Below are 17,536 nucleotides of genomic sequence, written 5' to 3'. Positions count from 1 at the left end.
TCTACAACTGTCCTCTTGAATCCAGAAGAGTCTTGCATGAAAATTAACTTGTAGGTCGGATCCATATTGTGTTGCTGGCAGAATAATTTGCAGTCAGTATAATTATTGCTTGATGTTATTACTGCATGTGCAGGGTTACCGAGCTAAATTCATGATGGGGTCTTTGCCAACTTATTTCCTGCTCAGGATGATGCAGTTGAATTCAGCTAATATGTTGATGAAGATAATTCAAGACTTACTTCTCTATGTGGTTCGAACTATTGGGGCTACCAGCTCACCTTTTGCTTGTATATCTAATTCCTTGAATAAACCCATGCCTCTTAAGTTGGATGTATCCTTGCCGTCATTACAAGATGTTAGATGGAGCTTTGCACGATTATTATACTTATTCAACATGCAAGTTGAGAGAAACGTTGCCACGTAAGCAAAGTATATGTGCACTTAAATTTGGGTCAAGTGCCCTTGCAATTATTTATACCACAAACCCATTGTGGTTTTCTTCCTTTTTCTCCCCTTGAAATGGCGAGCCAGGGGCAGGGGGTGGGGCCGGAGTGATTATTGATATCAGTTTTTTCAGTTACTAAAAAAAAATCAAGTTTTTTGTAATAGTGTTGTTATGTATTGGTATTGAAAGTTTGTAATTTTGTAGTAAGGTATGTCATCATGCTGTATAAACTCATTTGAGAGATATCTGATATTGCTTGTTTAGTTGTTCATATGACTAATCATACCTAGAATGGCACCCTTGGCAACTACACATTTTAAGCAATGCATAACAGCATCCTCTAATACTCGATATTTATATTTCTTGATGGATGCTTTGATCCATGAATTAAATTCTTGAACTAATTCTAGATTTCCTTAATTTGCAGCAGATAGACTCTATTTAGATGCCTAAACTTACTGTTCTGCCTCAATTATGAATTTGTTGGATTTGCATTCATATAATTATTCTGCAACTATTGATTTCCTTAATTCTTAAGAGCATAACTGTGTAGATGCCTTAATTTACTGTTCTGCCTCAATTATGAATTTGTTGGACTTGTGTTCATGTAATTATTATGCAAGTAATGCATCCATTTATTAATTCATACTTGTGTTTGTGCAAGTGGCTGGACTAGCAGCATGTAGGTGCTCAAGACTCATCATGGGGATACTTGGCAATTTCTCCTACCCCAATCCAGTCTTAGCATGTTCTAAAGAGTTTTTGGCTGGTGGGTTCGAATTAGGTTTTGTTTAAGGGGAGAGCCTAGCCCTTTTAGCTATGCCTTATAGTCACGGGCCAAGTATTTCACACCTTGTGAAGGGCCATGCGACACTAGCTAAAGCACTCTTACTTAACTAGTCAGCTAAAGATTACTGTAGTTTCCCACAAAAACACATCCATAGCAGTTGAATGTAAAGTAAGTGAAAGTAGTAAAAAATTCATAAAAGCAAATGGCAAGCAAGTAGTAGACATTGAAGCAACGTAATTCATTAACCAGCACCTCTATAAGCAATGTGTGTTTAGTGAGGGAGGCAAGTAGGCTAAACACGATGCAAAAGCTAGTGAGTTCTACAAAATTGATGAATACTCACCCTCCCCTAAAGAGCTTTATATGCTATTTTAGCTTTGGCCATAGGAAACATCAAACTGCCTGAGGAGTCATACTCCCATTTTACACTAGGACATAAACACTCAAAAGCAATAAAACCTATATTTGTATTTACATGATGGTAACCCATCCCATTCGCACAAGGCTAATGGTCATAGGCAAAGCATAATGCTTTGAACAAGCTTGGCTTGTGACACGCCCCCACTTATGCAGTCGATGCCCTTATAGACTTTCTCACTAGGTACTCTTCAACTTGGTCTACAAATGGTTTCATGTCTTCAGTTGAAACCTAGTTGATTTTTTTGTCTCCAAGGCCTTTCCACTTCACTAAGAACGTGTCACTTTTCCCTTGATGATGTGAATTCTCTGTCTGCAAGGATGACTTTAACTTCTCTTTTGTTAGGTTGGTCTTCATTGGTGCTTTGGTTGACTGACTTCTGCTTGGATCTTCAGTGTCGATGTTGAATGGCTTGAGGCAGCTGACGTGAAACACATGATGACTTTCCAAGCCGCATGATCAACCTTGTAAGAGGCCTCCCGACTTTAGCCAAGATGGAGACTGGTCCTTAATATTTGCAAAGTAGTCTCTTATCTTGACCTTGTAATGACCTGATTTGTTCAAGATTGAACTTAATAAGCACCAAGTCACCCATGTTGAAGTGCAACAATCTTCTCCCCTGATCTACCCACTTCTTCATCTTTTTGTAATCTTTCTCCAAGTAGGCTTGGGCAATCTCTGCATTTTATCTCCATTCTTTGGTGAAGATGTATGCTCTTGGACTCCTTCCTTTGTACGAATTGTCCATTGTGTGAGGTAACAGTGGCTGCTAGCTTGTAACAAGCTCAAAGTGAATCTTCTTGATTGTTGAGCTTTTTTGGGTGTTGAAAAAGAATTGAGCCACATCAAATAGTTGCACCCAATTCTTCTTATTGGTTGTGACAAAATGGCGCAAGTACTCTTCTAGTAGCCTGTTGAATCTCTCCATTTGTGGTAACTCAAAGAGCTGTCAAGCTGTGAATCAAGGATTCTAAAAAGTTTTGTCTAGAAGTTGCCAGTAAATCTTGAGTCTCGGTCATTAGTGATATCTTGGGGAACACCCCAATACTTCATAATATGTTTAAAAAACAATTATGTTGTCTCCTCTGTCTTTAATGTGGGTATGAATGTATTGTACTTTGAAAATATGTCTAATATGTCTATAATGACTAGTTTAGACCTTGCATCTCCCATTTTGGGCAAGCTAGTGAGGAAGTCCAATGAGACACTCCCATGATTTGGTTGGTACTAGTAAAGGCTTTAGCAGCCTTACAATCTTCTTCTGCTCTACCTTGTTTTGTTGGTAGGTGAGACAAGTTTGGGTATATTAAACCACATCATCACGTATTTGTGGCCAATACCTCTACTTCAACAATGCCGAAGTGCGATGCCATCTTGGATGACTTGCCCACATGGTGTCACGACACTTTCTTAGTAGTATCTTCCTCAAATCTCCAGCTCGAGGCACAAAGAGTCGGTTACCATGTGTCATTAGCAATCCGTATGCTAACTAGAACTACCTCGCTTTGCCCTCTTTTATCAGCTTTATGAGGTTTTGGGCAGTTGAATCTTTGGCAAGGCTCTCGTTGATGCGCTCCCACATCATCATGGTAACCTTACACACTGTCAAGTGTGTTACCATTTGTAAGGCCGCTAGCTTGACTTTCTTGCTTAGTGCATTTGCGACTTCGTTCATTCTCCTTGCGTTACGCTCAAACAAGAAATCAAAATTTTCCAAGATTTCTTGCCAATAGGCCTACTTGGGTGATTACTTTGGCTATGTAAAGAAGTGACTAACAATTGAGTTATTTGTTTTCACGACAAACTTCGACCCAAGTAGGTAATGCTGCCAGACATGAAGACAATGTATCACCCCTAGCATTTCTTTCTCTTGAGTTGTCTACCTTTGTTCAGCTTCACTAAATTTATGACTCTCGTATGTAACAGGATGGCCATCTTGTAACAAGACTCCACCAAGGGCATAATTTGATGCATCCCTTTGTACCTCAAAGGGTTTCATGATGTTTGAAAGAACCAATACCAGATCTAACATCATGACTTCCTTCAAGTTGTCAAAGGCTCCCCGACACTTCTCTATCTAGTTCCACCCATGACCTTTTTTTAGTAGTTTTGTTAAATGAGTGATTCTCGTCGAATACCCTTCTACTAACTTTCTATAATAGTTGGCAAATCCAAGAAAGGAACACAACTCCTTTATTGTCATTGGGATCCTCCAATCTTGAATAGTTCTTACCTTCTCCATATCCATCCTGATATGACCTTGCTCAATCACGTGACCAAGGAATTTGATGCTCTGTTGGGCGAAAGAGCACTTCTCTTTCTTCACATACAGATGATTCTCCTTCATCTTCTCAAATGCCTTCTGTAGATGCTCTTTACCTTCCTCCAAAGTGGAATTGTAAACAACAATATTATCTAGGTACGCCATGACAAACTTGTCGAGGTACTCACATAATACCTGGTTCATCAAGGTGCAGAATGTTGCTGGTGTATTCATCAACAGGAATGGCATCATCAAGAATTCATATGTCCTATATCGTGTCACACAGGTCGTCTTCGGTACATCCTCATTTGCTATCCTCACCTGATAGTAGCCTGACCTCAAGTCAAGTTTGGTAAAGTACTTTGCATGACTTAGCTAATTAAACAAATAAGCAATTAGTGGAATAGGGTACTTGTTGCACAAAGTCACTTTGTTGAGCGTGCGGTAATCCACATGCATTCGCATGCCTCCATTTCGTTTCCTTTGAAACAACACCAGTGCTACAAGCAATGCTTTGGAAGGACTTACACAACCCGCTTCTATTAACTCATCACGTTATTTCCTTAACTTTGCTAACTCTAGAGGCGCCACCCAATATGAACCCTTAATAGGCAGCTTCACTTCTAGTAACAACTTGATCTCATGCTCCACACCTAATCGGGGAGGCAAATTGTGGGTAGCTTGTCTGACATCACAAGTTTTGGGTTTACCCTTGGAAGACTTTCTGCTGTTTCCACTTCTGTCACTCTCTTTGGACATTGTGGAACTCTCTCTAGCTCTAGCGTAGTCAGTCAAGCGTTCTGCAACAACTTGTGTAGCAAGAAAGTTTTAAGCTCTTTGTCAATGAAGTTCTATTCTCGCCCATGGTTTCAACCCCTTAAGAAAGTAGAACAAACTTTCTTTCTCTGACATGTCCCAAATATCCAATGTCAAAGCATAAAATTGTTTCACATATTCTTTGATTGAACCATTGTGCTTAAGATCTCTTAAATAACAGTGAGCGTTGTACTTGACATTCTTAGGAAAGGATTGGGCCTTGAGCTCACCCTTAAAGTCTGCCCAATAAACAATAGCACAACATCCATTTTCAATTTCATCATACTTGGTACGCCAGCATAGTTTAATGTCACCAAGTACATTGTTGCAGACTTGCAGTGGTTACTTTCACTTGTTTTGAGTCAATCCTCATTGTGCAAAAGTACTGGTCCATGTCAAAAAAGAAAATTTCCAATTCCTTAGCATCACGAGCACCCCTAAACATTCTAGGTTCTAACACCTTTGCTCCTCTATACCCCGGAGACTCTCTGACATTTTCACATAGAACTCTATTGATGTTTTTGTGATCCTTCCAAACAAGGTTGTTAGAATCAAGATCTGAGGTGGGATTGTTGGAGGGGCTTGCAGGTTCAAATCATAGAATCAGATCAAGAATCGTAAGATTCTGCTTTTAATGTAAAATAAATATTAAAAAATTATATATGTGGAACTTTATGACATGTCTTAAGACTAAACTTGGTTAGTAACTTAGTAAGTACAAGAAGTTAAAAATATAACAAAAAGTTCAAACAAAAAAAATATGAAAAAGAAGAAGAGCAAGAAAAGAAGGGGAAGAAGAAGGAAAGAAACAAAGCTCACTGTTGAGTCTTTCTTGAAGCTTTTGAAGCAGTAGATCTAGTTCGAAGTGTACCTCCGTAGTTTTGCTAGGCCTGCTTGCTTGGCTCTTTTCTTGGTTGCTGCTGGTTGAACAACAGGAACTCTGTGGTGAAGAGGACTATGGCGTTCTTGTCGAGCACCAAAGAAAGAAGTGGATTGAGGACTAAGTTCTTGTCGAACACCAAGAACTCTGGTTGTTGAACACCAAAAAATTGTTGATCAAACACTAAGATTGCTAGCTACTGCTGATTGAACACCAGTCACCAGATGGAGGGCTCTTTGATTGTCGAGATGGAGAGAAATTCAGGAGCTGGGTTGCTGACTTCAAATAGGAGTAGAAGACTGAGGTGCCAAACTCTAGGGAAGTCAAGTGTAGATTCTGCAGAATTTGTTCATTGATGGGAGGCTGGAAGCTATTTTGCCCCAACTTTGAAGACTTTGGGCTAAATATAAAACTTTTGGGCTTTTGGAGCAATAAAAACATGTATTGGGTCATACTATTAAATCCCAAAATAAAAAAAAGAAGAAAATAAACCAATATAGGTAATGAAGTAGGATTGGTATGATTCTAAGATTTTGACTCTATGATTCTACTGATTCTTTTTCAGTTCTACTTGATTCTGATTTTATTTGCGACATGGGTCGTTTAGGTGAATTTGGATTGTAAAATTGTATGATTCTACGATCCGGGTCTGATTTTAATATCCATGCCTTCAAAGCATGCACACCTTCAGCAAATTTGACCATCACCACGGTCACATTGTTTGTTGTCTCAGTTTGTGCCTCTAGCACTTCAATTTTTTTGGTATTGGTCGGCATGGTTGCTTACGAATACTTAACGGAATCCTATAATGAAGGCAATTGAATTCACATAGCAATTAACTAAGCTTTGATGCCAACTGTCACGAGCTGAGTATTTCACACCTTATGAAGGGCCATGAGACACTTAGCTAAAGCACTTTTGCTTAACTAGTTAGGCAAAGATTACCGCAGTTTATAAGAGAAACATATCCATAGTAATTGAATGTAAAGTAAGCAGAAGCATTAAGCAATTCATGAAAAGAAATGGCAAGCAAGCGATAAACATTGAAACAACGTAATTCATTGACAAGCACCTACGTAAGCAACATGTGTGTAGCGAGGGAGGCAAATAGGCTAAACAAGATCACAAAATCTAGTGAGTTTTTCAAGACTGATGTACATTTACCCTCCCCTAAATAGCTTTATATGCTATTTTAGCTCTGGCACTAGGAAACATCAGACTGTCTTAGGAGTCATACTCCTATTTTACACTAGGAAATAAACACGCTCAAAGCAATAAAACCTATACTAGTATTTACATTATGGCAACCCATCCCATGCACATAAGGCAAGTAGTCATAGTTAAGCATAATGCCCTGAACAGGCCTGGCTTGTGACACTTAGCTACTCAAGCTCCCTCGCTTCATTTGCAACAAGTTACTCCTTTTACTTACTGAATTTTGGCCATGTGTCACCACAAAATTAAGTGGGCCTATAACTGTCTCTGTTTGATTGACCACATATTCTTTAGTGGTCTTTTGTTAGACCATTGATTACCTTGACATTGCCAAGTGTCACAGGCAGATTATTTTCACACCTTTGTGAAGGTCCGTGCAGTGCTAGCTAAAACACTCTTGCTTAACTAGCCAGCCTATCGTTTACCAACATTCATCCACGAAATACTTTCATTAGCATTCAATCAAATGGCAGCAGAAACAGTAAGCAATCATGAAAGCAGTGGCACGCAAGCAGTAAACATTGAAACTACCTAATTCATTAACAACACCTTCGTTGACATTGTGTGTTTAGCGAGGGAGGCAATTAGGTTAAACACGTTGACAGTAGTTAGTGAGTTTTACAATGACTGATGAACACTCACCCTCCCCTAAAAAGGTTTTTATGTAATTATCATCCTGGCATTAGGAAACATCGAAGTGATCGAGGAGTCATACTGCCTTATTTGGCATACAATGACACTACTAGCAGAAAATAACCCTACACTAGTATTTACATGATGGAAACCCATCCCAAGTACATGAGACAAGCGGTCACTGGCAAGCATATGCCCTGAACAAGCTTAGCACATGACACTCCCCCACTTATGCAGTCGACATCCTCATAGACTTTGGCGGTAGGTACACTTCAAGTTTGTCCACTAACGGTTGAATATCTTCCGCAGAAATTCAGCTGATTTCTTTGTCATCATTCCACTTCATTAGGAACTTCTGCCGCTTCTTCCTTGAGGATATGAGCTTTTTGTCTACAAGGATCTCTTCAACTTCACGTCTGTCAGGTTGCACTATCTTCAACTCTACTCTGTTTGACTGACTTTTGCTCAGATCATCAGCATCGGTGTTGAACGGCTTGAAGCAGCTGACATGAAACTACGGTCTTCTCCCTTGATCTACCCACTTCTTCATCTACTTAGAAGCTTTCTCCAGATAGGCTCGGGCAAACTCTGCATTCTGTCTCCATTCTTTGGTGAAGATGTACGCCCTGAAACTCTTTAGTTTGTACGACTCGCCCACTGTGTGAGGTAACAGCGGTTGCTGGCCTGTAACAAGCTCAAAAGGGCTCTTGTTGGCTGTTGAGCTCCTTTGGGCATTGCCACAGAACGAAGCCACATCAAGTAGTCGCATCCCATTCTTCTGGTTGTCGTTGACAAAATGGCGCAAGTACTCTTCTAGTAACTCTCTGAATCTCTTCATCTATTCGTCTGTCTGTCGGTGATAACTCGAAGAGATGTCAAGGTGTGACCTGGATATCCTGAAAAATTCTGTCAAGAAGTTGTCAGTGAACATTAAGTCTCGGTCACAAACAATAACTTGGGGAACACCCCAATATTTCGCAATAGTCATAAGGAACAATTGTGCCATCTCCTTTGCCGAACAGTACTTTGGTGCGGCTATGAACATACCAAACTTCCTCCGCTCCCCCTTGTCTTGTTGGCAAATGAGACAAGTCTGCATATAATCAACCACATCATCACACGTGCGGCCAGCAATGTCTCTTCCTTAGTAGTCCCGTCATTGGAGTCATTCTCCGCTAATACCCCTCAACAAACTTCTTGAAATAGTTAGTAAGGCTAAGAAAGGAATGCAACTCCTTCACTATCGTGGGGATCTTCCGTTCTTGAATCATCCTTACCTTCTCCATACCCCTTCAGATACAACCTTGTTCAACCACATGACCAAGGAATTTGTTGCTCCGCTGAGTGAAAAAGAACTTCCCTTTCTTCACATATAGATTATTTCCCCTTAGCCTGTTGAATACTTTCTGTACATGCTCTTCATGTTTCCTCTGAAATAACACTGATGCTCCCAACGGTGCTTTGGAAGGGCGAACACATCTCGCTTCCAATTCATCAAGCTGTTTCCCCAACTTTACTATCTCTGGAGGCGCCATCTGACATGGCCCTTTTGTAGGTGGTCTCACTCCTGACAACAACTCAATGTCATGCTCCACAATCCGTTGTGAAGGCAAATTGTGAGGTAGCTTTTCTGGCTTTACCTCTTTATACTCATCCAACACCGCTTGGATGGTTGTAGGCACCTGCCCTTGGCCTACTTTGTCTACCACCATTGTGGCTAGACGTGTCTGCTCACCCTTTCTCAATTTCTCATTGAGTTGTATGGCTGAAAGGGACTTCCTGTCGTCTCCTTTCGTTGTAACGTCTTGCACCATGCACGAGTGATCTCCCATTAGACACAGGGAACCATCCGAAGGCATTAGCACTGCCCTCGTCCCCCTTAGGAACTCCATTCCTAGAATGATTGGAAAGTCATCCAATGGCATCGCTGTGAAATTCGCATGACCTTCCCACTGTCCAAGCTTCACAGTAACTTGCTTGGCTACTCCCATAGTAGGCTGGGCTACAGAATTAACTGTTTTCATGCGTCCTGTATCCTTTTCTAAGGATAAGTTGAGTCTTCATGCTTCCAACTGTGAAACAAAATTATGAGTAGCCCCTATATCCAGCATAGCGCGGGTTCTCTTCCCATTGATCATCAAGTCCACAAACATTAACCCTTTTGCTCGTGTAACTTTCGGTGCTTTCGCCTGCTTTCCCAATGCGTTCACCAGCCGCACTGAACCCACCCTCGGGGCATCATCGTCTTCCTCCTCGCTTTCCACCACTTGTCTCAAAGTGGAAGCTTGTAAGGCATTGAGTAATCCCTTGTGTTGACACTCACTCACTCTATGAGGTCCTTCACGCAAGTGGCATGAAATTTTACTCTTCCCCTTTCCACTCTGGGTGTGTTGATTCCTTGAGACGACGAAGCTTCCTTTAAGGTTGATGATTTAGAGTCGGCTCCCCCACTCATGGGTTTGCCTTTCTTGAAAGACTTTCCACTGTTTCCCTCTTTGCCAAATCGTTTGGATGAAGCGTATCATCACCAGCGTAGTCAGTCAAACATTCTGCAGCAGCTTGTGCAGTAGACAAGTCTTGAACTCTTTGCTTATGAAGTTCAGTTCTTGCCCATGGTTTCATCCCTTCTAGAAAATAGAACAACTTGTCCTTCTCCGACATATCCCGAATATCCAACATCAAGGCAAAAAATTGTTTCACATATTCCCTGATTGACCTCGTATGCTTGAGATCTCTTAGCTTTTTCCTTGCATTATACTCGACATTCTCAGGAAAGAATTGGGCCTTGAGCTCTCTCCTCAAGTCTGCCCAACTATCGATTACACAGCTTTTATTTTCAATTTCTTTGTACTTGGCACGCCACCATAGTTTGGCATCACCAACCAAGTATATGGTCGTAGTATACCCATTTGCCTGTTCTGAGGCCATCCTCATAGCACGAAAGTACTGCTTCACATCAAACAAGAAGTTTTCTAACTCCTTGGCATCACGGGCACCCCCATACGTCCTGGGTTCTGGTACCTTGGTCTTGCTAACTCCCGGAGTGTTGGAGTTCCCCATAGCAAGAACCATAAGATTCTCGCAAAGTTTCCACTGTATGGCGAAAGTCCTCTGACATGTCGCCTATCAAACTAGCTTGATGCTTTTGTGATCCCATCACTTCTTCAACAAGTTCCCTCATCCGGGCCACCTCCGCAGCCACAGTATTGGTTGTTGCCTCAGCTTGTGCTTCTAGCATGCTGATCCTCTCAGCATTGTTTGGTGGCATGGTCACTTACCAAAGCTTTCCAAATCCCACAACGAAGGTAACTGAATTCTCGTAGCAACTAAGCCTTGGGCTTTGATACCAAGTGTCACGGGTCGACTATTTTCACACCTTTGTGAAGGTCCATGTGGCGCTAGCTAAAACACTCTTGCTTAACTAGTCAGCCTATCGTTTACCAACATTCATCCACGAAACACTTTCATTAGCATTTAATCAAATGACAGCGGAAACAGTAAGCAATCATGAAAGCAGTGGCACGGAAACAGTAAACATTGAAACTACACAATTCATTAACAACACCTTCGTTGACATTATGTGTTTAGCAAGGGAGGCAAGTAGGCTAAACACGTTGATAATAGCTAGTGAGTTTTACATTGACTGATGAACACTCACCCTCCCCTAAAGAGGTTTTTATGTAATTATCATCTTGGCACTAGGAAACATCAAAGTGACCGAGGAGTCATAGTCCCTTATTTGGCATACAATGACACTACTAGAAGAAAATAACCCTACACTAACGAGATGACCTATCATGGGTTATCTTGACATTCGGTGCATTGACACTCTATGTTGCTAAGAGGGGAGCAACATTTATCCTTGTGTTATAAGTGCGAGAAAAATGGGCACATAAAACGAGATTGTCCAGAGAAGAAGAAGGGGAATACAGAGAATAAAGAGGGTCCATCAAAGTCTGCGAATGTATTGGAAGATGAAGACTCAGAGAGCGGTGACGAGGATATGCTTTCTGTTTCATCCAGTTCAGACCATCTTATAGATTCTTGGATATTGGATTCAGCATGCTCCTATCACATGACACTCAATAAAGATTGGTTTGACACCTATAGGTTAGTAAATTCTGGTTCTATTATGATGGGTAATGATGCATCATGCAAAGTTGTTGGAATAGGGAATAGCAGAATTAAAATGTTTGATGGTGTTGTTAGAACGTTTTGTGAAGTTAGACATATACCGGAAGAATCTGTTTTCATTGGGCACTTTAGATTGTAATGAGCTTAATTACAAGTCTACAAGTGAAGTAATGAAGGTGAGTAAAGGTATCTTAACAGTGATGAAGGGGTAGAAACTAGCAGGAAATATTTATACACTGCTAGGTACCGCAATTGTAGGTGGAGTTGCAGCTGCATAGTGTGAGTCAGATAGTACAGTCTTGTGGCATGTGCAGTTAGGTCATATGGGTGAGCGTGGGATGATGGAGCTTCATAAGAGAAATCTATTGAAGCATGTCAAAACATGCAAACTTAATTTCTACAGGTATTGTGTTCTTGGGAAACATATTAGGGTGCAGTTCAAACAATTCAAGACAACTACATGCAAGACATGGAATTCTTGACTATGTTCATATAGATGTTTGGGGGCCAATTGGGTAGCATCACAAGGAGGACATATGTATTTCGTGAGTTTTATTGATGACTGCTCACGAAAGGTTTGGGTGTACTTCATACGGCATAAGTCAGAAACGTTTGCCAAGTCAAAGTTGTGGAAAGCTGAAGTAGAAAATCAGACAGGGAGGAAGATCAAATGCCTTAGGTCTGACAATGGTACTGAGTACGCAGATTCAAAGTTCACGGAGTTATGTGAGCAGCATGGGATTAAGAGACACTTCACAGTACGTAAGACACCACAACAGAACGGTGTAGTGGGAAAGATAAACAGAACAATAGCCGAAAGAGCTCGGTGTCTTTGGTTGAATGTAGGGCTTGCAAAGAACTTCTGGGCAGAAGCAGTGAATATGACATGTTTCTTGATTAACAGGCCACCTAGTGCAGCACTAGATGGGAAAGTAGCAGAGGAGGTGTGCACAAGCAGCGCGGGAGACTACTCTGGTTTGAGAGTGTTTGGATGTCTAGCCTTCGTGTATGTTTTTAGTGAGGAGAGATCGAAGCTTAATGCAAAGTCTAGACAGTGTATCTTTTTGGGGTATTAGAAAGGGGTAAAGGGCTTCAAGCTCTGGGATCTGAAGGCAAAGAAGGTGGTGATTTGTAGAGATGTGGTTTTTGATGATAAACCCATGTTGCAACGTACTCAGGGAGAAGAGAAATAGGTGCCAGAAAATTGCAGCAACAATGAGCACGTGGTACAGGTGGAGCTAGAGACCCATGATAGAGAAGACAATGTTTAGAATGCAGGGAGTTCTATCTCAGGAGATTGGCAATATCACTGTATAGCTATAGACAGGCCCAGACACACTATTAGGCCACCCACCAGGTATGGTTTTGAAGATTTGGTTTCTTATGCACTCATTACTGGTAGTTGGGATCCTACTACTTTTCAAGAGGCAGTACACAGTCAAGAGAAGAGGAGATGGAGTCTCTGCACAAGAACTAGACATGGGAGTTGGTGTAGCTTCCAGAGGGGAAGAAAGCGATAGGATGCAAATGGGTGTATAAGAAGAAAGAAGCAGTATCAGAAAAAGAGGGAGAAAAGTTCAAGGCTCATCTAGTAGCAAAGGGTTACTCACAGAGGAATGGGGTTGATTATGAGGATATCTTCTCCCCTGTGGTCAGACACACTTCCATCAAGGCAGTGTTGGGTTTGGTAGCGCATTTTGATATGTAGTTGGAGTAGATGGATGTAAAGACAACTTTTCTTCATGGTGATTTGGAGGGGCTGATTCACATGATACAGTCAGAAGGGTTCAATAAGCCTGGACAGGAATACTTGGCCTGTAAATTAAGGAAATCACTTTATGGCTGAAGTAGTCTCTGAGGCAGTGGTACAAGCGATTTGACTCCTACATGATCCGGATTGGTTACCGAAGATGTGAGTATGATTGTTGTGTTTATGTGAAGAGCCTTGATGATGATTCATGTGTTTTTCTGTTACTTTATGTGGATGATATGTTGATTGCTGTGAAGAGTATGATTGAGGTCAACAAGTTGAAGACTTTGTTGAGAAAAGAATTTGACATAAAGGATTTGGGTGCGGCCAAGAAGATTCTTGGGATGGAGATTCGCAGGGACAGAGCTTCCAAGATATTATGGTTCTCTCAGCGTAGCTATGTTGAGAGGGTGTTGGAGAGGTTAAACATGGATAATGCGAAACCAGTGAGTACACCTTTGGCGAATCATTTTAGATTGTCTACTGTTCAGTGCCCGAAGACAGATGATGAAGTTTAGTGTGGTGAGCAAGTTTCCATCAAATCCGGGACGACAACAATGGGATGCAGTCAAGTGGATTTTCAGATTCTTAAGGGGTACTACAAATTATGACATCATGTTTGGCAGAGAACAGGGTGATTCTTCTATTGTGGGATATGTGGATGCAGACTATGCAAGGGACTTGGATGACAGAAGGTCTACCATAGGTTATGTATTCACTCTTGTTGGGGGGCCGGGGGGGGGGGGGGGGCCGTATTTGTTGAAGGTCCATGGTTCAGTCTCTAGTTGCACTATTTAATACTGAGTCAGAGTATATGGCAGTGGCTGAGGCTGCCAAGGAAGCTTTGTTGCTTACAAGGTTGGTCAAGGAGCTAGGTATTTTGTAAGGTGGAGTTCTGTTGCATTGTGATAGTCATAGTGCCATTTATTTGGCAAAGAACCAGGTGTATCATGCGAGGACCAAACACATAGATGTGAGGTTTCACAAGATCATGGAATTGGTTTTTTGGTGAACTATTGCTTGAGAAAGTTCACACTTCTGAGAATGTAGTAGACATGTTGACAAAGCCTGTTTCCATAGATAAGTTCAAGCATTGCTCAGACTTGATTAACGTCTCCAGATGTTAGATGGGAGGCGTCCCAACCTATTGTCCAAGGTGGAGTTTTCAGTTTTTTTTTTTTTTTCCCCTAAGGGGTGAATATTCGTCAAGGTGGAGATTTTCGTAGTATGTGGCTCATATCGAGTGGAACACGTGTACAGAGAAAGTAGGCTAAGGTTTGTATAAATACATATGATGTAACCCTACTTTTATGTAGTGAAATTCAGCTGCTGCTCGCTCCTGTGGATGTAGGTATACTACCGAACCACGTTAAATCCGTGTGTTATTGTTGCTTTATCTTTGTGTTTTTTCCGTACTATTCATCATAATTGTCGCACGTTTCACAACAGTAGAGTTGCTATAGTGGTTTTTTTCGGTTGACATGGTCAAATGTTTAATGTGGGTATATGTCAAGTACCTCATTGACCTATGGTGCTGGCTTATGTGTGGGATATGTCATTGTTAAAGTGAAATCATGCATGACACTAGGTGTTGGCCCACAGGCAGTGTGTAGTGTCAATGACAAAGGTTGCAGTGTTGACATGTCGACTAGGCATGATGTACTTGATAGTTTTCCTTGTAGGGGCTGGCATGCATGCTTGTCTAAAGGAATAACTTGTGGATTGACATATGACATTGTTTTTAGCCACATAATTGTAAACATAGCGGTTATGCCGTGCTGATAAATGCTGGCTGGATCTAGCACATGCTTCGGCAGTTGGGGTTTTCAATTGCTGATCCTAGATAGTTGAGGTTGTCGATTGTATAAATATGACATGGGGGTAAGCAGGGGACACTAGAGGGGATTTGTGCATGGCGTTCTTGCACATGTTATGAGTGTGTAGTGCTTGTCTTTGAATAAAAATAAGGTTGGGGGTGTTGCTCCTGTAATATTGTTGTCTTGTGTATGTCATTCTCTTGTTACACACTTGCAGAACTCAACCAACGTGTTACATGTGTGTACCATTGGCTTAACCAAGTGAGAATTGGCATTGTGTACCATTGGCTTAACCAAGTGAGAATTGGCGCCATTATAGTGTCAAGGTGGTTTGAGAGAACTTAAACCCTGTAACACTTTCTCTCATTGACGAGTGGCAACACTTTCTTTTTGGTGCTTTTTAATTACACAACGTTTTTTCTCTCTCTGGATTCCTCCTAGGCTTGGGATTCCCTCCAACTAACAAAACTCTCTATCCTGCCATCTCTCACACTTTAGTGTCCTAAGGATTGTTTGGTTCTCCTATTTGGACCTTCTTTATTACTCACATTACTTGGGGAAAACAATCTCTTTTCCCCTCTCAAAGAACCCCTCTTGCACTCTGTATATTGCATGTGCATTTGTGTGAACCATCCCTAGCCAAGATCACCTCTTATCACAAATGTGAAGCACGGTTGTGGTTACTAACAATTTACTTTATGAAGGAAAAGTTGGAACTACTTGGTCATCTTATGTCATGCTCTTTGGGCAGACAATCAGGGGCATGATTATGGCATTAATTACAATTGTATTATATGGGTTTTTTTTTTTTAAGCTGCTTTCTGTTTGGTAATTATGGATTCAAAGTTTTCTGCAATAATTACACCATTTTCTGACCTATCCTCAGCTTCATGGCTGGAAATCATGTCGTATGTTCTCCATGTGCTTAAAATTAGTAATTAGTTCTTATCTATAATGCCTAGGTGAAAGATAGATACTGTTATCCTAGGCTGAAATGGAAGGTTCGATGTATGAGGCTCTGTTTGGATGGTTTTTGTGGAGTTTGTGTTTTTTATTTTATTTTCTTTTTCTTTTTCTTTAATGAAACTCTTTTAAGGAAAAACCTTGTCTTCTATGTGTGTTTTTGTATGTGTGCACGCAGGGGAATAGGGGGACATCTTCCAAAAGTTACATAGGTTAGGGTGGTACTTGACTTGATATCTTGATGGCTGCCGCTAGAATCTAAATTTTATGAAAACCAAAAGGAATTTGATGATCAAAATCACTGATATAATTTTAGCAGAGGTGCTTTACGCATGGAATTAAAGATATATGTTTTGATCTCATATAGTATTTTTCATCCAGAAGTTGTGTTGAACAACTGAATCATTTCGTATGGATGTGTTGCAGGTTTTTTGTAGTACTCCTTGCAGCATGCATCTCATTTGTTGCCATTGGTGGTTTCCTGTTCTTCAAGTTAAGGTAACCTACAACAAACTCAAGGAGAATTGTTCTGATGTTGCTGTAATTTGGCTTTTCAAATGGTTCTGGGCATGGTGTTGTTATTTATCTTACTTGCTTTATGGAAGCAGTTCAAACTGCATTTATAAAAAAAAAAAAAAAAAAAATTAAATTCACATTTTCCTCCAAATGAGGATATATTGCGTAGCTGTTCAATAGTGTGTGGAATCAAGCTCCTGTCACTTTATATGTGTTGAAATCTATTGTCTGGAACTTTTGGCAAGGAAAATTTTTGAAATATTGTAGCTTCATTTTGTTCATCCCTCTTCTCTGGCCTTTTGCAACATCACAGAAAGAGCCTTTTAGATATGTTACATGTATAATTTTTTTTATGTAATAGGTGAAATCATGTATTTCACTGTTTTGATTGCCATCCTTTTTTATACACAAGAAACAAAATAGTTATAATTACCCTAAAAGCAAAAATACCTTTATGGAAAAAATATTGTAATACTTTCTCTCTCATTTATTAACTATGTTGAGCTGAGAGGCCTGCATGCATAATATTGTCTACAACTTTCACTAACACCTTCTATTATGCTAGCGAATTGACAAATTTTTAATAAAAAATATTTTCTGGTTCACTCTTTCCTGAGGATATTAGAGACTGTTAGAACAGAGCTACTTAGCTTGCTCTATCTATATAGCCTTAGTTCCTTGTTGACAATTCCTTGTATTTAACTCTGTGTTCTTAGATAGATGATATCAGGTATTTGCAACCCTTTTTCCTTACATGTTAATAATCTTTATATACTAAATTTGCTTAGGACTAGATACAATATTTACATAATATTATATAAAATTGAGTTTGCAAGGAAGTTTGTGTCTTGTTTTCTTTAGCAAAGTGACACACGACAAAGATAAAACGGTTTCAT

General features: G+C 40.5%; 1 protein-coding gene across 1 annotated transcript in view; it reads left to right on the top strand.

The window, feature by feature from the left end:
• Positions 1 to 17,536, top strand: part of LOC131152386 (putative ion channel POLLUX-like 2) — a 92,479-nt gene that overhangs the window by 20,667 nt on the left and 54,276 nt on the right. The window contains exons 4-5 of the mRNA XM_058104239.1: positions 134 to 420; positions 16,551 to 16,622. Coding sequence (XP_057960222.1) covers positions 134 to 420; positions 16,551 to 16,622 — 359 coding nt within the window. The remainder of the gene's footprint in view (positions 1 to 133; positions 421 to 16,550; positions 16,623 to 17,536) is intronic.

This window comes from Malania oleifera, chromosome 3 (assembly GCF_029873635.1).
Source record: "Malania oleifera isolate guangnan ecotype guangnan chromosome 3, ASM2987363v1, whole genome shotgun sequence".
Lineage (NCBI taxonomy): Eukaryota > Viridiplantae > Streptophyta > Magnoliopsida > Santalales > Ximeniaceae > Malania > Malania oleifera.
The sequence above is the reverse complement of the archived record's forward strand: the minus strand, read 5'-3'. Positions and strand labels throughout refer to the sequence as shown.